Below are 27,708 nucleotides of genomic sequence, written 5' to 3'. Positions count from 1 at the left end.
AGTAAAAGGAGAAATAGGGACGATTAGGGATCAAAAAGCAGACTTACATATGGATGGAGAGGGCATAACTAAGGCACTAAATGAGTACTTTGCATTTGTATTTACCGGGGAAGAAGATGCTGTCAAAGTCATAGTGAAAGAGGATGTAGTGAAGACACTAGATAGGTTAAAACTTGATGAGTAGGTACTAGAAAAGCTGGCTGGACTTAAAGTTGTTAAGTCATTTTTAAAAAATTCATTCATGGGATGTGGGCATCGCTGGCTAGGCCAGCATTTATTGCCCATCCCTAATTACCCTTGGGAAGGTGGCGCTGAGCTGCCTTCTTGAACCGCTGCAGTCCATGTGGTGTAGGTACACCCACAGTGCTGTTAGGGAGTTCCAGGATTTTGACCCAGCGACAATGAAGGAACGACAATATATTTCCAAGTCAGGGTGGTGAGTGGCTTGGAGGGGAACTTCCAGGTAGTGGTATTCCCATGTATCTGCTGCCCTTGACCTTCGAGATGATAGTGGTCATGGGTTTTGAAGCTGCTGTCTAAGGAGGACCGGATCAGACTGAGAAGAACTTTGTTTTTTTATATTCATTCACGGGATGTGGGCTTCGCTGGCTTAGCCAGCATTTATTGAACATTCCTTGTTGCCCTTGAGAAGTTGATAGTGAGCTGCCTTCTTGAACCGCTGCAGTCCACTTGGTGTAGGTACACCCACAGTGCTGTTTGGGAGGAAGTTCCAGGATTTTTACCCAGAGACAGTGAAGGACAGCGATATATTTCCATGTCAGGATGGTGAGTGAATTGGAGGGGAACTTCCAGGTGGCGGTGTTCCCTTATATCTGCTGCCCTTGTCCTTCTAGATGGTAGCGGTCGTGGGTTTGGAAGGTGCTGTCTAAGGAGCCCTGGGTGAATTCCTGCAGTGCATCTTGCAGATGGTACACACTGTTGCTACTGTGCATCGGTGGTGGAGGGAGTGAATGCTTGTGGGTGGTGTCAATCAAGTGGGCTACTTTGTCCTGGACGGTGTCAAGCTTCTTGAGTGTTGTGGGAGCTGCACTCATTCAGGCAAGTGGGGAGTATTCCATTACAAGACTTGTGCCTTGTAGATGTGGACAGGCTTTAGGGAGTCTGGAGGTGAGTTACTCGTCGCAGGATTCCTTGCCTCTGACCTGCTCTTGTGGCCACAGTATTTATATGGCTATAGTCCAGTTCAGTTTCTGGTCAATGGTAACCTCCAGGATGTTGATAGCGGGGGATTCAATGATGCTGATGCCATTGAACGTCAAGGGGCGATGGTTAGACTCTCTCTTGTTGGAGATGATCATTGCCTGGCACTTTTGTGGTGCGAATGTTACTTGCCATTTGTCAGCCCAAGCCTGAATATTGTCCAGGTCTTGCTGCATTTGGACATGGACTGCTTCAGTATCTGAGTCATCGATAATGGTGCTGAGCATTGTGCAATCGCCAATGAACATCCCCATCTCTGACCTTATGATGGAAGGAAGGTCGTTGATGAAGCAGCTGAAGATACTGTAAGAAGGGTGGAAATACAGAGACACTGATCATAATCTTTCAATCCTCCTTAGATATAGGGGTGGTGCCAGAGGACTGGAGAATTATAGATGTTACACCCTCATTCAAAAAAGAGTATAAGGATATGACCAGCAAATACAGGCCAGTCAGTTTAATCTTGGTGGTGGGGAAGCTTTTAGAAATGATAATTCAGGACAACATGAATAGTCACTTGGACAAATGTAACTTAATTTAAAAAAGTGAGCACAGGGAAAATAGTGTTTAACTAATTTGATTGACATTTTTGATGACAGAACAGAGAGGATGTTGAGGTTAATGCAGTTGAAGTGGTCCAGATGGACTTCCAGTTTGATAGCTTGCTACATAACAGGCATGTCAGCAAAGTTGAAGTCCATGGAATAAAAAGGGACAGTGGCAGTATGGATTTTGAAGTTGGCTGAGTGACAGGAAATAGTAGTGATGAATGGTTGTTTTTTGGACTGGAGGAAGATATATAGTGGGGCTCCCCAAGGGTTGGTGTGCGGACTGCTGCTTTTCTTGATCTATATTAATGGCCTAGACTTAGGTGTGCAGGTCACAATTTCAAAACTTGCAGATGGCACAAAACTTGGAAGTATTGTGAACTGTGAAATGGATAGTGATAGACTTCAAGAGGACAGAGGCAGGCAGGGTAGAATGGACAAATGTGTGGCAGATGAAATTTAATGCAGGGGAGTGTGAAGTGGTACATTTTGGTGGGGATAATGAGGAGAGGCAATACAAAATAAAGAATACAATTCTAAAGTGGGTGCAGGAGCTGGGGAATTTGAGGGTATATGTACACAAATTGATAAAGGTGAGATTGCAGTTAATAAGGTTTAAGGGATCCTGGGCTTTATTAATCATGGCATAAAGTTTAAAGAAAAGTAAAGACATTATGATGAACATTTATAAAGCACTGGATCAGCTTCAACTGGAGTAGTGTGCCCAATTCTGAGCACTGCACTTCAGGAAGGATGTGAAGGTATTCGAGAAAGGTTTCATGGGAATGGTTCCAAGGATGGGGCTCTTCAATTACAAGAATAGATTGGAGAAGCTGAGGTTATTTTCCTTGGAGAAGAGAAGATTGAGCAGAGAAGACTGAGTGGAGATGATACAGATGTTCAAAACCATGATGGGTCTGGGCAGAGTAGGTAGAGATAAACTCTTCCCACTGCCAGAAGGTCAAGACCCAGAGGACACCAAATTAAGATAACTGACCAAAGAATGAGTCCACATGGGGAAAATCTTTTTTATGCAGAGACTGGTTAGGATTTGGAATGCACTGCCTGGGAGAGTGGGAGGAGGCAGATTCAATTGTGGCTTTCAAAGGGAATTTGGATAATGACCTGCAGAAAAAAATTTGCAGGGCTTCAGGGTAAAGGCGGAGGAATGGGACTAGCCAAGCTGCTTTTGCAGAGAGCTGGCAAGGACACGAAGGGCTGAATGGCCTACTTCTGTGCTGTAACCATCCTGTGATTCTTTCAATCTAACAATCACCCCATGACATACTACAGCATTACCATAACTGATTTCCCCAGCTAAACATTCTGCACTTTACCATTGATCAGAAACTTAATGGGACCAGCCATATAATTACTGTGGCAACCAAGACCAGGTCATAGGCTGGGAATTCAAATCAACCAAAAAAGTAACTAACCTCCTGACCCTTCAAAGTGCATCCACCATCTACAAAGCACGAGTCAGGAGTGTGATGGAATATTCTGCATTTGCCTTGATGGGTGCAGCTCCAACAACACTGAAGCAGCTCAACACCATCCAAGACAAAGCAGCCCGCTTGATCAGCATTCCATCCGCCACCTTCAACATTCACTCCTTTCACCACCTGTGCACAGTGGCAGCAATGTGCATCACCTACAAGAGGCACTGCAACAACTCACCAACCCTCCTCCCGACAGCACCTTTCAAACCTGCCGCCTCTTTCAGCTAGAAGGACAAGAGCAGCAGACACATGGGGAAAGCACTACTTGCAAGGTCCCCTTCAAGCCACACACCACCTTGACTTGGGACTATAATGCTGTTCCTTCAGTCGTTGGGTCAAAAATGTGGAACTCCCTCTCTGGGTGTGAACAATATCTATTCTAGATGTACTACAATAGTTCAAAAAAGATGGCTCACCACCATCTTCTTGAGGCAATTAGGGATGGTCAATAAATGTTGGCCGTGCCAATGTTGCCAATATCCCATGAATTTAAAAAAAAACATAGGACCCAAAAACAGATTTTCCTGGCTTATAATTCACCTTGTGTCTGCATGTAAAATCCAAGCAAATAATTCTACACAAAGCAACTTGGAATTCCATCAAGCAGTCCTGGAGAACAGGAGATTCCTTCCTCTGACTGAGCTCTGGTTTGTAGTCAGATGCACATTGTTTGACAAATCAACCAAAAAAGCAACTGGGTGAACCTCTAATATCAGTACGCTTTGGATTCTGTGGGATTAATTAACTGGTGATGCCAATACACCCATTACAAGTGGGGCTTAATATGAAAGGCAGAGAAATTGGGCTTATTAATGATCATTTTTGGGCATCACATGAGCCCCAGAGCTTCAAGATGGCAAGGTGCACGCACACACTTGTGAGACGAATTGCACTGGATGCAGTACTAATGCAGACATTAATACGCATGCAGTGACTGTCATTGGAAGCATGCAAAGCAGAAAGAACACATACCAATCAGCATCCACAGCTGATTTTATGCCAGAGGTGCCATTTTGGAGTTCAATGTTCCACTCAAAACCCTCTCTTGAGCTCACACAGCGGAATAAGCATTCAACAGCAGGTAAGACTCCCCACAAGCACAACTTAAAGGGATCATCAAATATGTACAGGTTGGTTGCTGGTTGATTTCTTCTGGCTGCTGCTATGATCCTACAAGTGCTTGGTATTTTCCATATTTGTTTTAAGTTGCATAACTCTACAGGGATTGGTGTAGAGCAGGCATTGAGGGACTTTTTGTTGACTTCAAAGCTTCTGTACAAACCAGTTGTTCCCAGACATGGATGAACTAATAGGGGTTCCCCTTAGTATCCAACATGACTTGGAGAATGAATAGACAGGCAGAGTAGGATAAACTGCTGGAAGGGCTCATATTCACCCAGGGTACTCGGGGAGAGCTTCTCTCACCTCAAACTCAGTGGGGAATAACGTATGACCTTTGCACGTCAGCAAGGACATTCTCACCGAAATCTGCTACCTTTTGCTGTCACAAGTGCAATTTCCAAACAGGAAAGAAGTACATTACCAGTGTCTGTAAAGGTGACCATGATGCTAAGCTTTGATATGTCCACTTCCTTCCAGACTGGAACTGGACATGTTTGCAACATTTCAGTTTGTTGTACACTGCTGTGTAAGGGAGGTCATTAAAGCTCTCTATCCATTGAAAGCTAACTACATATCATTCCCTTTCACCAGGGAGAATCAGGGGGAGCGAGCATGTGGCTTTGCAACGATTGCAGGCTTCCCCAAGGTGCAGGGTTCCATCGGCTGCACACACATTGCCTTGCAGTTACATGTCAACTCTGCCTTATACCAGAACTGAAAGGGATTCCATTCCCTCAATATTCAGTGTGTCAAGCTGAAAATGATGCAGCTAAATGCCCAGTATCCTGGCAGCAGTTATGATACCTTCATTCTGCGTCAGTCCTCTGCGTCAGCTGCACTTGAGCCACCACTACAAAACCAAGGGTGGTTACTGGACAAGAAGGGTTACCTGCTGATGACAGGACTGATGACTCTGGTGCATAACCCAAGCACACAAAGGCAGCATGCATGCAATTAAAAGCCATGTTGCCACATGAAATAAGTCAGAGCAGAAACATATCTGCTGCCTGGACTAGTCTGGAGGAGCTCTGCAGAACTCGGGAGAGTGGCCGTCAAGATTTATGGTGGTTTACTGCATGCTGCAAATCTTCACCATCACGAGGGCACAGTCTTTGCCATCAGCTATACAGTGAGCAGCTCAGAAGGAAGGGAGGGAGGAGACAACATATAGAGCCCCAGTCTAGCTGGGCTGTATGTGAAGAACTCATCTTAGTGCTATGCCAGTAACTGCAACCTTATCTCCCCTTTGTCACTTGGCCATAATGCAGAAATAAAAGCAACCGCAAAATAAACATTCCAAACAAATTTATAAATAAATCATGACATAACACCCAAAACAGTCAACTAATCACCTTTGTGCATTCCCTTAGTTTTTGTCTTCCTTGTGTTTTTGCCTGTCCTAGTTGTCCTACACAATGCTAACTGAGTGGCTGCATCAAGGCTGGTGAAAGCTGCTGATTTTCAATAGAAGAGACTGTGATGGTTTTGCAGGATGACATTGAGCAGCTCTGGGCATAAAAGGCCAGCTGCAGGCTGCATCATCTTGACATGAGCAGCAGGAGTCTGGGCTGGCTGGCTGACAGGTGTCAGCAATGGCATTGTCAGAATGGCAGCGGTGGGAGGATAAATGCTGTCTTCTTGAGAGAGGACAGTAGGTTCATGCTCCATTAAGTCACTGCCACTCCCGGGGAGGTGTCTCTTCAATTCTAACAATCTGTTGGAGATCAGATTATTGGATTGCTGTGACACCCTGCAAACCTCTTTGAATGGAGTAATTCACAGCCATGATGGCAGCAATATGAGCTTGCATGACTACAGCATGCAGACATGTGGTGCCTGCTGCTGGTGCTGCAATGGAAGCTGCAACATTGCACATCAGATGTTTGGGTCCACAAGTGTGCGAACAGAGTTGACCACCGCTTCTTTGCTGGGAAGGATGTGGTCCAAGTTCTGAACAAAGTCCTGTGCCAAGTTGATGCTGGACTTTTCCACATTGCTTGGCACTGACCACAGGTTTTCTGTCAGGCTTCCCAATGCATCAAGCATTTTGGGTGCATTCCCATCAGCATTTTTTTTCCAGGCTGCCCCAGTGAAGTCCTCAACTGAGTCTTCTGCTGCAGACCAGTGTGTGACCTCACCTTCCAAGCACCCACACACATAACTTACTCTGTGCCCTGACTGCAGCGCATTTGTGCCTGGTGCCTCACCATCTGCAAATTCCACTTTTAATCTCTCCTCTAAGATACGTGCAGTACCAATATCGGAGCCAGTCTCTTAGAGTGTGAAATCAAGCGACAGTGTTGTGTCTTCATCATCACTTCCTTCTTAGGTAACTGAAAGCAGAGAAACACAAGGGCAAGATTGTGGTGTGGGAAACAAGGTAAGTTAAGAGGTGGGTGCCTACACTATAAGCAACTTGTAAATCAGAAGAGATTGTGGGATAAGCGGGAAGAGGAATGTGAGAAAGAGGATTATACATAAGGATACGGTCATCTTCAATGGTCTCAGCCCCACCAGTGGCCACAACCTCTGCAGTGGGTGTGCCAATAATGGACAGCACCATCGCTTCCACGAGAGTTAGGACACGCTGGCATGCCTGTCCCCATCCACTTAGTTCCTGCTATCTCCAGTTATACGCCACCTTATCCTGCAGAACAGGGGAAAGTGTGCCTATGAGTGTTGCTTAATCCATTTAGCAGGTGTGGCTGTCATGGTTGACTACCTGACAGCATCTGCAAGCTGTAAAATCTGGGTGTGAGGCTTACAGCAATAAGAAGTGCGTGAGGGTGAAGTGAAAGGTGTGAATATTATTTATGAGACTCGAATGATAGTGATTATTAGTGAATAAGTGATGGGGTGTGGTGATTTGAGCAGAGTCTGAAGCTGCTGATGCATTTGAAATTGCATTCACTGACCTTGAACACTCTTGTGAGATCATCGAACTTCTTGCAGAACTGCACCCAGGTCCTTGGGGCATGATTCCGGGCATTGACTTTGCACATCTGTATTCCCATTGCCGTTTGACCATGAACCTGGGGGGCTGCCTCGTCCCCTTTGGATACAAATCATCTCCCCTCCATTCCACCTCCTCCGTGAAGACCTTGAGTGCAGCCTCTGAAAATCCTGCAGCCTGCTCTATTCCCAGTTGTGCCACTCCTCACTCTTTTCCAGGTCAGATTCTCTTTAAATCCCAGCATCTGCGGTAGCCACAATGCACCTCTTACTTAAGTGGTGCAGGATAGCTTTAAGTGGATCTAGCCACTCATGATATTGACCCCTTGCTAATGCATCCAGCCAATCAACAGTGCCGTAGAGCTGGCTGAGTGCAGAGATCATTCAAATGAGCAAGCAGCATAAAGTTTCACGCTGTCCGCATTCCAATCAACAGATGTGGGTGAATTGCGCATCATGGTCCCTGCACCCATTTTTAGGTGCTATCCAATCTCGTCTCCATAATGTTTACACTGAGACACAAGTATGTGCACCTACATAGATTTGCATGCAAGGGATAAAGGGATATTCACACATAAATACAGCTATAAATACACAGTCAACTCTGAATACAAACATCTATTCATCAATGCATGCACACAAACACGCAGACAGAAATACATAAACACAAGTACAAACATTTATATATGTAAGATTTGTAACAGTTTAATATTTAGCAAATGATTGACAATTACTATCCTTTATTTTAACACTATCTTAGTAAAGCACTGAATTTTTGTTCTATTTTATTTTGTTAACGAACAGTTCAGTTCATTAGTGTTTAGGAGGGTTCAGTATTAGATGAATGTTAACAAATGGTTTGACCCTTTACACAAGAACACAAGTAGTAGCAGGAGTAGATCATATGGGCTGTCGAGCCTGTTCCTTCATTCAATACGATCTTGGCTGGTCTTGGGCGTCAACTCCATTTTCCCATCTGCTCCCCATATCCCTTGATTCCCTGAGAGAATCCCTATCCAAGCCTTAAATACATTCAATGATGGAGCATCCACAACTCTCTGGGGTAGAGAATTCAAAATATTCATAACCCTTTGAGTGAAGTAATTTCTCCTCATCTCAGTATGAAATGATCAGTCCCTTTATGCTGAGATGGTGTCCCCAGGTACCAATTTAGTGAAACTTCACAGTACTGCTTCCAATGCAAGTATATCCTTCCTTAGATATGGAGACCAAAACTGCACACAGTGTTCCAGATGTGGTCTCACCAAAGTTCTGTCCAACTGTAGCAAGACTTCTTCATTCCTGTACTCTAATCCCCTTGCAAAAAAGGCCAAAATGCCACTTGCCTTCCTAATTGCTTGCTGTATCGGCTCAGAGTTAATGAGCTGGTGTCTGAGCTGCAGACACTGTGACACACCAGGGAGGGAGAGAGTTACCTGGACACTGCATTTCAGGAGACAGTCACACCCCTTAGATTAATTACACTAAATTTCGACTGTGGTCAGGTACAGGAGGGCATGACTGTGAGCAAGACAGGTATGGGGATCCAGAACGTAGCTTTGGAGGAGCCCCAGCCAGTGCCCTTGTCCAACGAGGTACGAGGCCCTTGCACCCAGTGTGGACGAGGGCACAGACTGCAGGGAGAATGAGCAAACTGACCACAGCACCGCAGCACGGAGCGCCATTCAAGTGGGGGGAGAAAAGGGAAATGTAGTAGTAATAGGGGATAGCATAGTTAGGGGGATAGAGCAAAGACAGAGAGTCCTGAAGGCTGTGTTGGTAAGGTTTAGCACATCTCTTCTAGGCTGGAGAAGAGCTTGGAGTGGGAGGGGAAGGGGTCCAGTTGTCATGGTCCACGTGGGTACCAATGACTTAGGCACGATTAGGAAAGAGGTTCTGCTGAGGGACTACGAGCAACTCGGGGTTAAGCTAAAAAGCAGGACCACAAAGGTAATAATCTCCAGATTACTATCTGAGCCACATGCAAATTGGCGTAGGATAAATAAGATTAGAGGGGTAAATGTGTGGCTCAAAGATTGGTGTGGGAGAAATGGGTTCAGATTCATGGGGCACTGGCCAGTACTGGGGAAGGAGAGAGCTGTTCCATTGGGACGGGCTTCATTTGAACTATGCTGGAACCAGTGTCCTGGCAAATCGTATAACTAGGGTTGTAGATAGGACTTTAAACTAATTAGTGGGGAGGAGGGTTCCATTGAAGTGAAGTTTAAAAAATCAAAAAGAAATGAGAGAGCAGAGGTGCAGAGCAGTGAAAAGGTGAATGATAATCAAAGTGTAGAATGATAATCAAAGTGTGACAGGAAGGGGCAGAAGATATAAGTAGAAGACTGCAGCAGAAATTAGAACCAGAATGAGCAATAATGGTAAAAACTCAAAGCTTAAGGCTCTTTTTACCTGAATGCCTGCAGCATTTGTAACAAGATAGATGAGCTGACAGCACAAGTAGAAATAAATGAAGATGACTTAACAGCTATTACAGAGACACGGTTGCAGGGTGACCAAGACTGGGAACTCAATATTCAAGGGTATTCAACGTTCCAGAAAAACAAGCAAAAAGGAAAAGGAGGTCGGGTAGCTTTGTTAATAAAGGAAGGTATCAGGACGGCAGTGAGTAGTGATATAGGTGCAATAGATCATGATGTGGAATCAGTTTGGGTGAAAATAAGGAATAGCAAGGAGAAGAAGTCACGGGTGGGAGTGGCCCCCCCGAAGAGTTGCCTCACTGTAGGGCAAAGTATAAATCGGGAAATAATGGAGGCATGTAAGAAGAGTGCTACAATAGTCAAGGGTGATTTTAATCTGCATATTGACTGGACAAATCAGATTGGCAGGGGTAACATGGAAGACAAATTTGTAGAGTGCATCAGGGATTGTTTTTTAGAGCAATATGTTGCAGAACCTACCTGGGAACAGGCTATTTTAGATCTAGTAATGTATAATGAGGTAGGATTAATAAGAGATCTCGTAGTTAAGGATCTTCCAGGGGGTAGCGATCACAACATGGTAGAATTTCAACTTCAGTTTGAGGGCGAGCTACTTGGGTGTCAAACCAATGTCCTCAACTTACATAAGGGCAATTACAGAGGTATGAAGAAAGAGTTGTCTAAAGCGGGCTGGGAAAATAGACTAAGTGGAAGTTCTGTGGATGAGCAGTGGCAGACATTTAAGCACATATTTCATAACACTCAGCTAAATTTATCCAGGTCAAAAAGGAGGACTCAGTGAGAAGGATGAAACACCCATGGTTAACAAAGGTGGTCAAGGAAAGTATCCAATCAAAAACTAAGGCATGCAAACTGCCAAAAACTAGTGGTAGGCCAAAGGATTGGGAATTTTTTTAGGAACCGACAGCGGATAACTAAAAAGCTAACAAAAAGTAAGAAAATTGATTATGGAAGTAAATTGGCAAGAAATATAAAAACAAACAGCTAGAGCTTCTACAGGTATATAAAAAGAAAGAAAGTGGCTAAAGTGAGTGTGGGACTCTTGCAGGATGTGACTGGAGAATTGATAACAGTGAACAAGGAAATGGCAGATAACTTAAATCAATATTTTGCAACAGTTGTCATAGTGGAGGACACTATAAACATCCCAAAGATATCAGATAAGCAAGGAGTGAATGGGAGGAAAGATCTTGTAACAGTCTCTATCACGAGGGCCAAAGTATTTGACAAACTAGTGGGACTAAAGGCAGACAAGTTGCCAGGATCTGATGGCCTGCATCCAAGGGTTTTAAATGAAGTGGCTACAGAGATAGTGGAGGCATTGGTTGAAAAATTCCAGAATTCACTGGATTCCAGAGGGTCCCAGCTGATTGAAAAACCACTAATGTGACACCCATGTCAAGAAGGGAGGGAGACAAAAAGCAGGAAACTATAGGCCAGTCAGTCTTAGGGAAAATGCTAGAGTCCATTATTAAGGAAGAAATAACAGGACATTTAGAAAAGCTTAACACAATCAAACAGAGTCAATGTGGTTTTGTGAAAGGGAAATCATATTTGACAAATTGGCTAGAGTTCTTTGAGGATATAACAAGCAGAGTTGGTAAAGGGGAACCAGTAAATGTAGAGTATTTGGATTTCCAGAAGGCATTCGATAAGGTGCCACATAATTGCACAAGATAGGAGCTCACGGTATTGCAGGTAATATATTAGCATGGATTGAGGATTGGTTAACACAGACGACAGAGAGTCAGGATAAATGGGTCTTTTTCAGGTTGGAAAGATGTAACTAGTAGAGTGCAACAAGGATCAGTCCTAGTGCCTCAATTGTTTATTATCTATATTAATGACTTGGAGGAGGGGGCAGATTGTAATGTATCCAAATTTGCTAATGATTCAAAAATAGGTGGGAGGGCATGTTGTGAAGAGAACATAAGGAATCTGTAAGGGGATATAGATAGGTTGAGTGAGTGGTCAAAAACTTGGCAGATGGAGTTTAATGTAGGAGAGTGTGAGGTCATGCAATTTGATAGGAAGAATCAAAAAGCAGACTATTATTTAAATGGAGATAGATAGACTCCAAAAAAGTGCAGTATAGAAGGATCTGGGTGTTCTTGTGCATGAAACAGAAAAAGTTAGCATGCAGGCGCAGCAAGTGATTAAGAAGGCAAAAGGAATTTTGGCCTGTATTGCTAGGGGGTTGGAGTTTAAAAATAGGGAAGTCTTGTTACAACTGTACAGGGTGTTGGTGAGGCCACACCTGGAGTGCTCTGTACAGTTTTGGTCCCCGTATTTAAGAAAGGATATACTGGCATTGGAGGCAGTTCCAAAGAGATTCACTTAGTTGATTCCAGGGATGAAAGGGTTGACTTATCAAGAACAGCTAAACAGGTTAGGCCTTTATTCATTAGAGTTTAGAAGAATGAGGGGTGATCTTATTGAAACGTACAAGGTTCTGAGAGGGGCTTGACAGGGTAGATGTTGAGAAGGTGTTTCCACTAGTGGGGAATCTTGAACTAGGGGACATATTTACAGAATAAGGGGACACTCATTTAAAACTGAGATGCGAAGGAATTTCTTCTCTCAGGGGGCAGTGAATGTCTGGAATTCTCGATCTCACAGTTGTGGAGGCTAGATCGCTGAAAGTATTTAAAGAGGAGGTAGATAGGTTTTTGAAATATCGGGGAGTTGAGGGCTATGAGGAACTGGCACGAAAGAGGAGTTGAGGCCTAGGGCAGATCAGCCATGATCTTACTGAATGGTATTTCTAATGTTTCTAATCTACACTCCACAAATAAAAGGAGACAACAGGGGCATTTTTAACCTAACCCGCCCATCAGTAGACCGATGAGATCGGGGCGCATAGAGATCATTGAAAAGTAATTTGAGGTGGACTGTAAAATCAGTATTCCATATTCCACCCAGTCCACTGGATTTGCTGCTCGATAAGTTAGGTTAAAATGCAATGATTCTTCAATAAGGTGAATGTAATTCATTAACTAAAGCTTCTTTTCAATCACAAACAAAGAACATACAGTTATTCAACCTATTTCAACATCCACAGTCTTTAGGGGAAAGTGTTACAGATTTTCCAATACTATTTGTGTGAAAAAGTGCTTCCTGATTTTATTCCTAAATTGCTCATTCAATAATCAGTGCCAATGCTGATAAACTTCTTTAGATGTTCAACCGTATATCAATATGATTAGAAAGTTTGCATTTCAAGGCAATTATGTCTAAGGAACAATTTGACATCAGAGTAGATATTTATTATACAGCCTGGAGATCTCAGTAACTGTTTTAAGCTCACACTTTTACCTTTCCAAGTCCTGTTCCCTTTGCCACAAATGTAGCAAACGCGTTACACACGTTCCATTGCGTTCCACTTAAGGGATCTTCACAAGTGATTGCAATTCCGACCTATAAAGAGTCACTTTTGAAATTAACCGATCTAGACAGCATGATCCAACAACATAAACCCCAACCCAACCTGAATCTCCAATCAAATGCTCTTCCCCTCAATGTTCAAGATTAATGCTCTGACTGTTGTGATACTGAGACTGGGGCACTGCCATTGGCTTCAATACTCCTGGAATTGTGGCAGAGTCACTGCTCTGGTTTCTCATCTCAAACTGTGGATGGGATGTGTGGGGGAAGGGCAGTATTAAGCTTGACTACAACACCGTCTATGGGCAAATAAGCTGCTGGAAGTTGATCACAGAATCTTTACAGTGCAGAAGGAGGCCATTTGGCCCATCGACTCTACACTGGCTCACTGAAAGAGCAATCTACCTGATCCCACTCCCCTGCGTTATCCCCCTAACCTTGCACATTCTCTCTTTTCAGTTAGCAATCCGATTCCCTTTTGAATACCTTGATCGAACCTGCCTCCACCACCCTTTCAGGAAGTTCGTCCCAAACTCCAACCACCCTCTGGGTGAATTTTTTTTTTCCTCACATCACTTCTACTCCTTATGCCTCTTATTTTGAATCTCTTCCCCCTCCTTCCTGATGCTGTCTTGAGTGGGAATAGTTTTGCACTATTTACCCTGTCCATGCCCCTCAGGATCTTGAATACTTCTATCAAGTCTCCTCTCAGCCTTCTTTTCTCTAAGGAAAACAGACCCAACCTCTCCAATCCAGCCTCATAGCTACAGTTGTCTATCCCTGGAATAATTCTTGTGAATCTCCTCTGTACTCTCTTCAATGCCTTGACATCCTTCCTCAAGTATAGCACCCAGAACTGGATGCAGTACTCCAGATGAGGCCTAACAAGTGTCTTATACAAGCTCAATATGATCTCCTTACTCTTGTACTCAATTCTCCTATTAATAAAATTTATGATACCATATGCTTTATTAACTGCTCTCTCAACATGCCCTGCTACCTTCAATGAAATATGAACATATACACCAAGGTGCCTTTGTTCCTGCACCTCCTTTAGAGTTTCTCCCTTTATTTTATACTGTCTCTCCACATTCTTCCTGCCAAAATGAATCACCTCACACTTCTCTGCATTGAACTTCATCTGCCACTTGTCTGCCCAATCCACCAACATGTCTACGTCCTTTTGAAGTTCAAGACTATCTTCATCACAGTTGACAACTCTTGCAATCTTTGTATCATCTGCAAATTTTGACACATTCTAGGTCATTAATATATATCAGAAAGAGCAAGGGTCCCAACACTGACCCCTGGGGAACTCCACTACAGACCTTCCTCCAATCTGAAAAACAACCATTTATCACGACTCTCTGTTTCCTGTCACTCAGCCAATTTCTTATCCAAGTGCCGACTTTCCCTTTTATTCCATGAACTAGAATTTTGTTCACCAGTCTGTTGTGTGGCACTGTATCAAATTCCTTTTGAAAATCCATATCTACTACTTTCAAGCATTTCCCTTATCAACCTTCTCTGTTGCCTCCTCAAAAAATCTCCAGCAAGGTAGTTAAACATGATTTTCCCTTAATGAATCTATGGTGGCTTTCCTTAATTATCCCACATCTGTCTAAGTGACTATTGATTTTGTCCTGAACTATTGCTTCCAGAGATTTCCCTACCACTGAAGTCAAACTGGCTGGTCTAGAGTTGCTGGCATTATCCTTGCACCCCTTTTTGAACAAGGATGTGACATTCACAATTCTCCAGCCCTCCGGCACCATCCCTGTGTCTAAGGAAGACTGGAAGATTATCACCAGTGCATCTGAAATTTCCACTCTCACCTCCCTCAGTACCCTTGGATGCATCTCATCCGGTCTTGGTACTCATCAATTTTAAGTAAGGATAGCCTAACACCACCTCGTTCTCAATTGTAAATTTGTCGAGTGTACCAGTTAACTCCTCTCTTACAATCACCTGGGTAGCATCCTCTTCCTTTGTAAAGACAGATGCAAAGTACTCATTTAATACCTCTGCTACTTCTCCTGCCTCCACATGCAAGCGTCATTTTTTAAATCCCTAATTGGCCCCACCCTCTCTTTTACCATCCTTTTATTTATATGCTCATGGAAGACCTTGGGATTTTCTTTTATGTTAGCTGCTAGTCTCTTTTCATGTTCCGTCCTTGCTTTTCTAATTAGTTTTTTCACTTCCCCGCTGGTCCTTCTATATTCAGCCTGATTCTCCATTGTATTTTCTACCTGACATCATGTATTTCTTCCTTTTCATCTTCACCTCTATTGCCCTCATCATCCAGGGTGTTCTAGATTTATTTGTCCTAGCTTTCCCCTTCAAGGAAATATACCTTGCAATTGCTTGCAAATACCATCTGCTTGAAGGTAGCCCATTTTTGAGCCACCATATTTTTTGGCAACATTTGATTCCAACTCACATGACTCAGATGCATTCTCATCCCATCGAATTTGGCTTTCCCCCAATTAATTATCCCTCCTCTGGATTGCTCCTTGTCCTTCTCCATGGCCAATCTAAACCTTATGATACAATGGTCACTGTCCCCTAAATGCTCTCCCACTGTTATTTGATCCACGTGGGCCAACTCATTCCCCAGAACCAGGTCCAACAGTGCCTGCCCTCTCGTTGGATCAGAAACATACTGCTGCAGAAAATTATCTTAAACACACGCGAGGAACTCTCGCCTTTCTTGTCCCTTTGCACTATTCCTAGCCCAGTCTATATTTAGATAATTGAAGTGCCCCATTATAGTTACTCTATAATTCTTGCACCACTCTGTAATTTCTTCGCAAATCTGTTTCTCTACATCCCTCCCACTAGTTGGTGGTCTAGATACGATACTGATCAATCTACCTCTAGCCAGAGAGATTCCATCTATGACCCCTCTGGAACATCCTCTCTCCAGTACTGTAATGCCATCTTTAATCAATACTGCCACTTCCTCCCCGCCCCACTTTTCTTCCTTTCCTGTCTCCTAAATGCCTTGCACCTAGAAATATTTAACGCCCAGTCTTGCCCTTCTTAAGAAAGTGGCCCTAGAAATAGTGGATGCATTGGTGGTCATCTTCCGAGATTCTATAGACTCTGGAACAGCTCCTACAGATTGGAGGGTAGCTAATGTAACCCCACTATTTAAAAAGGGAGGCAGAGAGAAAACAGGGAATTATAGATCAGTCAGCCTGACGTCGGTAGTGGGGAAAATTCTAGAGTCCATTATAAAAGATTTAATAGCTGAGCACGTGGAAAACAGTAGCAGAATTGGACAGAGTCAGCATGGATTTATGAAAGACAAATCTACTGGAATTTTTCAAGGATGTAACTAGTAGAGTTGATGAGAGGGAGCCAGTGGATGTGGTTTATTTGGACTTTCAGAAGGCTTTCGACAAAGTCCCACATAAGAGATTGGCGTGTAAAATTAAAGCGCATGGGATTAGGGGTAGTGTGTTGAGATGGATAGAAAACTGGTTGGCAGACAGGAAACAAAGAGTAGGAATAAACGGGTCTTTTTCTGGATGGCAGGCAGTGACTAGTGGGGTACCGCAGGGATCGGTGCTGGGACCCCAGTTATTCACAATATATATTAATGATTTAGATGAGGGAATTAAATGTAATATCTCCAAATTTGCAGATGACACAAAGCTGGGTGGGAGGGTGAGCTGTGAGGAGGATGTAGAGATGCTTCAGTGTGATTTGGACAAGCTGAGTGTGTGGGCAAATGCATGGCAGATGCAGTATAATGTGAATAAATGTGAGGTTATCCATTTTGGTAGCAAAAACAGGAAGGCAGATTATTATCTGAATAGCTATAAATTGAGAGAGGGAAATGTGCAACGAGTCCTGGGTGTCCTTGTACACCAGTCGCTGAAGGTAAGTAAGCATGCAGGTGCAGCAGGCGGTAAAGAAGTCAAATGATATGTTGGCCTTCATAGCCAGAGGATTCGAGTACAGGAGCAGGGATGTCTTGCTGCAATTGTACAGGACCTTGGTAAGGCCACACTTGGAATATTGTGCGCAGTTTTGGTCTACTTATCTGAGGAAGGATGTACTTGCTATAGAGGGAGTGCAGCAAAGGTTTACCCGACTGATTCCTGGGATGGCGGGACTGACATATGAGGAGAGATTGAGTCGATTAGGATTATATTCGCTGGAGTTCAGAAGAATGAGGGGGGATCTCATAGAAACCTATAAAATTCTAACAGGACTAGACAGGGTAGATGCAGGAAGGATTTTGGGGGAGTCCAGAACCAGGGCTCACAGTCTGAGGATATGGGGTAGACCATTTAGGACTGAGATGAGGAGAAATTTCTTCACCCAGAGAGTGGTGAGCCTGTGGAATTCGTTACCACAGAAAGTAGTTGAGACCAAAACATTGTATGTTTTCAAGAAGGTGTTAGATATAGCTCTGGGGGCGAAAGGGATCAAAGGGTATGGAGAGAAAGCGGGAGCAGGCTATTGAGTTGGATGATCAGCCATGAGCATAATGAATGGCGGAGCAGGCTCGAAGGGCTGAATGGCCTACTCCTGCTCCTAGTTTCTATGTTTCTTTGAGCCAGGTCTCTGTTATAGCAATAATATCATAGTTCCATCTGTCAATCTGTGCCTGTAGTTCACCAATCTTATTAGCTACACTCCGTGCATTCACATACATGCACTTTAATCTGGTTTATGCTTTTTAACTTTCCCCCTTGCTCTGACCCCATCTAATGACTTACTATAGCCTACTCCACTTCTATCAAACTCTCCATTTATTCTATTTACCTTGATATTACTCATGATATATCCCCCTTATCAATTAATACTTCTCTACTTACCACTGCCAGGTTTTCTCCTCTCCACTCTGAATTTCCCCTCAGGTTCCCATCCGCCTTCCAATCTACTTTAAACTCTCTCCAAAAGCACGCGCAAACCTCCCCACCAGGACATTGGTCCCAGCCCTGTTAAGGTGTAAATTGCTCTTCTTGTTCAGGTCCCACCTGCCCCAGAACTGGTCCCAATGCCTCACAAATCTAAAGCCCTCCCTCTTACTCCATTTCTCCAGCCACGTATTGAACTGTTCAATCTTCCTATTCTTATGCTCACTTGCATGTGGCACTAGGAGTAATCCTGAGATTACTGCTCTTGAAGTCCTGCTTTTCAATTTCCTTCCTAACTCCCCCAAATCTGCTTTCAGGACCTCGTCTCTTGTCCTGCCTTTGTCATTGGTCCCAATGTGGGCCACAGCCACAGGCTGCTCGCCCTCCCTTAAAAGAATGTCCTGCAGCCGCTTTGTGACATCCTTGACCATGGCACCAGGGAGGCAACATACCATCATGGAGTCATGTCTATATGAAATGTAATACACTACTGAGGCGTCAGAGAACTCCTGGCCATTGTGGAACTATAACTCAACATCTTCAGGAGGGCACAGAGAAAGAATTGAAGCAGGGTAAAAAGAACTTTACATCTTTGTAATTTTAAGCCATTACAGTACATTTGAAATATTAGGGTTAAGATTTGTAACTTTATTGGTTTAAAGAAACTCATTGTAGAGACAAGGTTCTGACCTCCACGCTTGTGTTAAAGGCACGATTCACCTTTGCTTTGATGTTTACCACTTGTCCAATGCTGAAAGAAAATGAAAGCATTCAGAATTACTCAAAAAAATCTCTTAAAATCAAATTATTGTAAGTGCAATGAATTCCTGCTGTCACTAACTTTCTGCAATATTCCTTGTGATATTTCATAATGCCAGCTTATATCACTTTCAATAGGTAACCAGCCTCCACATATATTGCTATCAATGTGTAACTAACTCTGGCTTCTATTACTTTTGATCCATATACTCACTGTTATCTTTATCTACGAACCTTACCAACACCGGGTGCCACTGTGGTGTGAGTTGCCCTGACCTGCCATTTTCTTTTCGCTCAATTTTCCCTTCTTTCAGCTAAGGAAATCTTATTTTTCATTTAAAGTATTCATTTTCTAGCGAAGCTAATCTGGTTATTCTACCACTGAGTCCGTTCCTGCTACCTCCACTGAGTTCAGGCCTACCAGTCATTCCCACTCTCAAATCTGTATAGTTCCCATGGCCTCTTAACCCAATGTCCACAAAATTGCAGATGCCAGTCATGGCTCAGTACTAGCATATTTTCCTGAGTTTGAAGGCTCAATTTTCATGGTACTATTTTGAAGACGACTCTTTAGTGTCTGGCCAATATTTATCGCTTAACCAATGCAACTAAGACAGCCAATCTGACCATTGTGATTTGTGAGATTTTCTGATGTGCAAATTGGCTGCTATGTTTCCTACATTACAATAGTAACTGTGTTTCAAAAGTACTTGTGGCTATGGGTACCCGCATGGGCTCCAGTTATGCCTGTCTCTTTATGGGGTATGTGGAACATTCCTTGTTCCAGTCCTACTCAGGCCTCCTCCCACAACTCTTTCATCGATGACTGCTTCGGTGCTGCTTCATGCTCTCGTCTGGATCTGGAAAAATTTATTAATTTTGCTTCCAATTTCCACCACTCCATCATTTTCATGTGGTCCATCACTGACACTTCCCTTCCCTTCCTTGACCTCTCTGTCTAAATTTCTGGTGATAGACTATCCACCAATATTCATTACAAGCCTACTGACTCCCACAGCTACCTCGACTACAGCTCCTCACACCCCGCTTCCTGTAAGGACTCCATCCCATTCTCTCAGTTCCTTCGCCTCCGTCACATCTGTTCTGATGATGCCACTTTCCAAAACAGTTCCTCTGACATATCTTCCTTCTTCTTTAACCGAGGTTTTCCACCCACGATGGATGACAGGGCCCTCAACTGTGTCCGGCCCATCTCCCACGCATCTGCCCTCACACCTTCCTCTCCCTCCCAGAACCATGATAGGGTCCCCCTTGTCCTCATTTATCACCCCACCAGCCTCCGCATTCAAAGGATCAGCCTCCGCCATTTCCGCCAACTCCAGCATGATGCCACCACCAAACACATCTTCCCTTCACCCATCCTGGCGGCTTTCCGCAGAGATTGTTCCCTCCGGGACACCCTGGTCCACTCCTCCATCACCCCCTACACCTCAACCCCCTCCCACAGCACCTTCTCATGCAACCGCAGAAGGTGTAACACCTGCCCCTTTACTTCCCCCTTCCTCACCGTCCAAGGGCCCAAATACTCCGTTCAAGTGAAGCAGCACTTCCCTCAATTTAGTCTACTGCATTCGCTGCTCCCAATGCGGTTTCCTCTACATTGGAGAGACCAAACGCAGATTTGGTGACCGCTTTGCAGAACACCTTCGGTCTGTCCGCAAGCATGACTCAGATCTCCCTGTCGCTTGCCATTTCAACACACCACCCTGCTCTCATGCCAACATGTCCGTCCTTGGCCTGCTGCAACATTCCAGTGAAGCTTAACGCAAACTGGAGGAACAGCACCTCATCTTCCGACTAGGCACTTTACAGCCTTCCGAACTTAATATTGAGTTCAACAATTTCAGATCATGAACTCTCTCCTCCATCCCCACCCCCTTTCCGATCCCCCTTTTTCCAATAATTTATAATTTTTTTACAACTATATTTTTTTCTTTTCCCTCCTATTTTTAAATTTATTTCGATCTATTGTTTCATCTCCACCTTTGAGCCCACCTGCACTAGGGCCATCTGCCACTAGCTTGCTTCCCTTAATGTCCCCATTAACACATTCTTTAGATAATATCACCACTGTCAACACCCCTTTGTCCTTTTATCTATGACATCTTTGGCAGTCTCTTCTTGGCCTCCACCAATCACTAGCCCCCTATCGAGCTCTCCTGTCCCACCCCCTTCTACCAGCTTATATTTCATCTCATTTCTACATGTCTTAGTTCTGATGAAGAGTCACACGGACTCAAAACGTCAACTGTATCCCTCTCCGCAGATGCTGTCAGACTTGCTGAGTTTTTCCAGGTATTTTTGTTTTTGTTTCAAAAGTACTTCATTGATTGTAAAGTGCTTTGGGGCATCCTGAGGTTGTGAGAGGTGTTACATTTTCTTTCTTTCTTCAGCCACAATTTAGCTTCGAATTACTGAACCCGCAACTTCCCAGCCCAACTTGATTATCTTAAATGTTGCCAGCAGCACTTTTGAAATCCTGGCATGTTGCCTCGTACTTCCCCCAAAAAATTAGACGATAAGCAACATTTCAGCAGTGAAATTTGGCAAAGGCAACTATAATAAATAAGCAGGATTGAGAGGCTGCGAGTTTGGGCATTGAAAACTGAAGTAAGTACAACTAAAGCCATGAGACCAAAGAGTGGGGCTGAGAGGCTGATGATGCAAGTCAGAAGTTAAATGTAGCTCAGGCTCCAAGGGATAGCCTTAAGGCTGTCTTCAGCAAATTGATCAATTTTCCAAAGCTATAGCATTTTAATTAATTTAAAAACGACTTTATTTTAAATGAATGAAGATCGCTTTCAAGAATTTACTAAAATGTATAAAACTGCACTGCCACACCCATCCACCCACTATCACAAAGTATTTCTGGCATTTCAGAAAGAAAATTTTAGAAACTTATGAATACCAAGCAGGCTGAGCAATAGCTGGTGTTTGTACTCAAGCACCTATACCTCTCACAAGAAGGTACCTCTCATAAAAAGATATTTGCGGAGTATTGTGTCCAACTCAGCCTCCAATCAACCAGATCTGCTCCACTTCTACCAACTGCCTTCATGGTTTTACCTCCAACACCACAGCCATCCAAAATTTAAAGTCCCTGGTCCTATGCCTTCTTGCCCCCATGCCCAGTTGTTCTCATCTCTGATAAAATTCCTACCAGTCCAACTCTCTCCTACCCTGACTGTGACTGTGTCTATACCCAATTGTCTTTACCTGACATTTACTACTCTCCCACAACACATTTTCCCCACACTTGCTACTACAAACATTGACCTCTATGCTGCCCTTCATCACCTACGACTCAAAGCATAGGCAAAATGTGCTTGCACACGAACAGGGGAGAGAGCTCATCCTGAGTGGGGCACAGCCAGAGTGGGTATTAGCAATTTGGTGCACAGTGGGAATTTGGTGCATAGGGGCCGAGGTGCTCTTTGCATTTTATCCTTGCTATCCAACTTCTTAAATCTTCAGAGCATGGGTCTTGCCCTGCTGTAGCAGTAGAGGCTACAAGGGAAAGGAATCACTGATGAGTAGTGGGTAAGGTATTTACTACTTTAATGGCTTATAGTTTAAGGTCTTTTTGTGTGATTTCGGTGATATATTCAGTGATTTCAACTTTCCCAACATTAATTGGGATAGACAGTGTTAGGGGCTTGGATGGAGTGGATTTCTTGAAATGTGTACAGGAGAACTTTTTAGATCAATATGTAGAGGGTCTAACAAGGGAGTAAGGCAAGGCTGCATGGCCTCTACTTTAATGCTAGGAGTATTACAAGTAAAATGGATGAGTTAAGGGTGAGGATTGACACGTGGAATTGTGATATAGTAGCCATCACTGAGACGTGGTTGAGGGAAGGGCAGGATTGGCAGCTCAACATTCCGGGATAAAGAATCTTCAGGCGAGACAGGGGAGGGGGTAAAAGAGGTGGCGGCATGGCATTATTAGTTAAGGAGTCAGTTACTGCAGTAAGGAGAGATGATATCTTGGAGGGGGCATCGAATGAAGCTTTGTGGGTAGAGCTTAGGAATAAAAAAGGGGCAGCCACATTGTTAGGTGTTTATTATAGACTCCCAGATAGTCAGCGGGAAATTGAGGAGCAAATATGTGCACAATTTGTGGAGGTGTGTAAAAACAATAACAAGAGGGTAATTATATAAGGTGATTTCAACTTTCCCAACATTAATTGGGATAGACAGTCTTAGGGGCTTGGATGGAGTGGATTTCTTGAAATGTGTACAGGAGAACTTTTTAAGTCAATATGTAGAGGGTCCAACAATGGATGGCGCAGTGCTGGACTTAATTCTGGGGAATGAAACTGGACAGGTGGCTGAGGTGGGGGAGCATTTTAGCGATAACAACCACAACATGGTACAGTTTAAGTTTGTTATGGACAAAGAAATCAACAAGTTACAAAAACATGTTTTGGACTGGGGAGAGTGGATTTTAGTAAAATAAGGCAGGATCTGGCCAAGGTAGACTGGGAACAGCTACTTGTGGGGAAATCTACAGAGGAACAGTGGGAGGTGTTCAAAAAGGAAATGGGGAGGGTACAGGCTCAACATGTTCCCTCTAGGGTGATAGGAAGGAGTAACAAGCCCAGAGAACCATGGATGACCAGGGGTATTCAGGTTATGATGAGAAGGAAAAGAGAAGCAAATCAGTGGAGTACAGAAAGTGCAGGGTGGAGCTTAAGAAAGTAATTAGGGGAGCAAAGAGGGGATTTGAGAAAGCTCTGGCTGGTAAAAGTAGGGAAAATCCCAAGATATTCTATAAGTATACCAATGGGAAGAGGATAACCAGGGAAAGATTAGGGCCCATAAGGGACCAAAGGGGCAATCTATGGGTGGAGCCAGAGGACATCGCTATAGTGTTGAATGAATACTTCACATCCGTCTTCACCCAAGAGAATGAGGATGAAGGTATCGAACTCGGGGAGAGAGACTGCGAGGTTCTTAAGCAAATTGATATAGGGAGTGACAAGATATTGGAGGTGTTGGCAGGCTGAAAAGTGGACAAATCTCCAGGTCCAGATGATTTGTGTCCCAGGCTGCTGAGGGAGGTAAGGGAGGAGATCGCAGGGGCTCTGACCCAAATTTTTAATTCTTCTCTGGCCACAGGGGAGGTGACAGAGGACTGGAGAACAGTTAATGTGGTTCCGTTATTTAAGAAGGGTTGTAGAGATAAGCCAGGGAACTACAGGCCAGTGAGTCTCACGTCAGTGCTGGGAAACTATTGGAGAAAGTTCTGAAGGAGAGTATCTATCTCCACTTGGAGAGGCAAGGTTTGATCAGGGATAGTCAGCATGGCTTTCTCAGAGGGAGATCATGCCTAACAAATTTGATTGATTTTTTTGAGGAGGTGACCAGGTGTGTAGATGAGGGTAGTGCAGTTGATGTAGTTTACATGAATTTCAGCAAAGCCTTTGACAAGGTCCCACATGGGAGACTTATAAAGAAGGCAAATGCACATGGGATACAGGGTAATTTGATAAGGTGGATTCAAAATTGGCTTAGTTGTAGGAGGCAGAGGGTGATGACAGAAGGATGCTTTTGTGACTGGAAGCCAGTGTCCAGTGGCGTACCACAGGGATCTGTGCTCGGTCCCCGTTGTCATTTATATAAACGACATAGATAACTATGTGGGGGGTAGGATTAGTAAGTTTGCGGATGATACAAAGATTGGCCGGGTGGTTAACAGTGAGGTTGAGTGTCTTGGGCTACAGGAAGATATAGACGGGATGGTCAAATGGGCAGATAAGTGGCAGATGGAATTTAACCCTGAAAAGTGTGAGGTGATACACTTTGGAAGGAGTAATTTCACAAGGAAGTATTCAATGAACGGCATGACACTAGGAAGTTCTGAGGAACAAAGGGACCTTGATGTGTGTGTCCATAGATCTCTGAAGGCAGAGGGGCATGTTAGGGGTGGTGAAAAAGGCATATGAGACACTTGCCTTTATCAATCGAGGCATAGATTACAAAAGTAGGGAGGTCATGTTGGAGTTGTATAGAACCTTAATGAGGCTGCAGCTGGAGGACTGTGTGCAGTCCTGGTCGCCACATTATAGGAAGGATGTGATTGCACTGGAGGGGGTGCAGAGGAGATTCACCAGGATGTTGCCTGGGATGAAACATTTAAGTTATGAAGAGAGGTTGGATAGACTTGGGTTGTTTTCATTGGAGCAGAGAAGACTGAGGGCGACCTGATTGAGGTGTAAAAGATTATGAGGGGCATGGACAGGGTGGATAGGGAGCAGCTGTTCCCCTTAGTTGAAGGGTCAGTCACGAGGAGACATAAGTTCAAGGTGAGGGGCAGGAGGTTTAGGGGGGGATGTGAGGAAAAACCTTTTTACCCAGAGGGTGGTGATAGTCTGGAATGCACTGCCTGGGAGGGTGGTGGAGGCGGGTTGCCTCACATCCTTTAAAAAGTAGCTGGATGAGCACTTGGCACATCATAACATTCAAGGCTATGGGATTCTGTGCCAAGTGCTGGTAAATGGGATTATGTAGGTAGGTCAGGTGTTTCTCACGTGTCGGTGCAGACTCGATGGGCCGAAGGGCCTCTTCTGCACTGTGATTCTGTGTGAAAATAAAGGAAGAATCAGAACAGTAGAGAGCCAGAATCAAAAGAAAACCAAACACAAGTGCACAAGAGAGAGACAAAGAGGAACGGGCAACATGACAGAACAGGAAATAGAGGTTTCATTTTCCAACTTGCCATGCACAATACCACAGGAGATCTGGTATAACAAAACAACTTAATGTAATTTTGCCATACAATGTATGCTGTACATGATCCAGATTTACTAAAAAAATTACATGGACATTACTTAGCATAATGAAAATCAAGTGCAGCACACTCTGTCAATACCAAACTGCACAACTTTCAGCTACCTCATGAACCTAAAACTCACTGAACAGCCCAGCTGAAAAGAAAATAAATACTTACATTTATACACCTTTCACCACCTCAGAATGTCCCAAAACGCTTTATAGCCAAAGTATTTGAAGTATAGTTTCTGTTGTAATGTAAGGAAATATGGCAGCCAATTTGCACACTGCAAGTTATAATTATATATTTATCATATAATTATTGAACGATTTAAATTAGGATAAGTTATTAAGGCTTGAATCTTATTTTCAGACATTCATAGATCACGCCACAACTCGTCCAATTCATACTTTACTCTTATGTGTGGAATGGACTACCGAAATGCTAATTTACAAAATGTGCACACACCAACAGCAGCAAAACATGTGTTAGAAGCTTTCACAGCAATAGGAGCTATGAGTCAGCATTGTGTACTTTACAAATCCACTGGCAGACTGCTCATACGTGGACTCTACACCGCATGCTGGCACCACAAAGGCTGCTTTGTCCAGCTTCCTGACAGAGAAGAACAGCAAAGTGCATTCTAAACCATGGACTGCTCATTGGTTTGCTTGGGGGTGTTACACATTTGTGTCTTTTCTACCTTTCAGCTTTTGTGTCTTAAATCACTCCCCTAGGTGAGCTCAACTCAAGCACGCATGCAAAGGTGTAACCCCAGCCCCATTCAGAAGTGAATCAACCAGCTGTGGATGCATTCTTCATTTCAAAAGGCGTGAATGCAAGCTTGTGATGGCAACACACTAGATACATTTTTAAAACAAACCATATTTTCCCACAATTATAAGAATGCAATCATAGATACAATAGAATGGAGGCAAGTGAAATCACTACCTGAGTGTATGCTCAAAGTCAATGTCATCCACTGAGACAGTAACACAGGGACAGTTTGCATGCCTTTCCGCTTCAGGGGTTGGTGGGGGGAAACAAAAGAGAAATAACATTATATCAAGACAATATATTACATTTAAAACCTAAGAATAAAACATTAATATCTTTTGTAGGAATATCAGTATATTACCCTGCATCAGAATATTTTATCTCCATTGAACAATCATGGCTTGACCCTGGATACCACAACAGTTTTCTGCAGCGCGACATTCCAGAAATTGACAAGGTCTAAAATCTCCTTGAGGAAGTAATGAACTTGTGATTCTCAAGCCAGTGTTTGTGCATAAGAATGTTATGCACTATACAGTCTATCAAAAATATGGGCGGCAGTATTGATGCTAAGATCATAAATTAATTAATTCTCTAATCACATCTCCAGAGTTATAAGTATGAAGGCTCTGAGACTTAATGTACCATATAAAAGTCTGCTGGATATGATCAGAATGCAAGAGCAAAGCTGATGTCAGTTATCAGCCAAATACCCTCACCATGGTTTGATATAATTGATATAATTTACAATTACACATGAGGCTTTGATATAGGTGACTATGTATACGAGATGCAACATGAAGGTGGAATCCAAAGACAAAATAGAAGTCAGGGCAGTGTTATGACTTGGTTATGGACTAGTAGCTTTTTGTTTAAAGTAGATGAAGTTTGAAAGCCCAGTTATCCACAAGGAAAATAAAGCCACAAGATTCCACAGATTTAAACAAACAAAATAAACTTTACTATACAAAGTCAAAAAAGTAAAACAATTTACAATATCCATCTTATACCCATAAGGTTGACATGAATTAACAGGCAAACTATGGTCAAACACACCACACTGCACATTAAATAGCAGATGCAACCAAGAAAGATTCTACGGTTTTCTCAGCAACCCACCTAGACATTAGTGACCACCTTGAGTCACAAAATTTCATTAAAACTCTGTCTCACTCACAAGGGACTTCAAGTCCTCATTTTCAAAGATCAAGCATCTAAATTCCCTCAAAAGCTGCTTCAGCTCGAACTCCCTCAATGACTGCTCACCTCTTGATGGTTCAATCTCCCGGTGGTTCAATCTCCCGGTGGTTC

General features: G+C 43.5%; 1 protein-coding gene across 1 annotated transcript in view; it reads right to left on the bottom strand.

The window, feature by feature from the left end:
• Window positions 1–27,708, bottom strand: part of acot11a (acyl-CoA thioesterase 11a) — a 108,233-nt gene that overhangs the window by 47,826 nt on the left and 32,699 nt on the right. The window contains exons 3-5 of the mRNA XM_078561656.1: window positions 26,572–26,641; window positions 18,756–18,816; window positions 13,120–13,221 (exon numbers count right to left, since the gene is read on the bottom strand). Of these exons, the coding sequence (XP_078417782.1) occupies window positions 13,120–13,221; window positions 18,756–18,816; window positions 26,572–26,641 (233 nt within the window). The remainder of the gene's footprint in view (window positions 1–13,119; window positions 13,222–18,755; window positions 18,817–26,571; window positions 26,642–27,708) is intronic.

The sequence above is a fragment of the Cetorhinus maximus genome, chromosome 17, assembly GCF_964194155.1.
Source record: "Cetorhinus maximus chromosome 17, sCetMax3.hap1.1, whole genome shotgun sequence".
Lineage (NCBI taxonomy): Eukaryota > Metazoa > Chordata > Chondrichthyes > Lamniformes > Cetorhinidae > Cetorhinus > Cetorhinus maximus.
The sequence above is the reverse complement of the archived record's forward strand: the minus strand, read 5'-3'. Positions and strand labels throughout refer to the sequence as shown.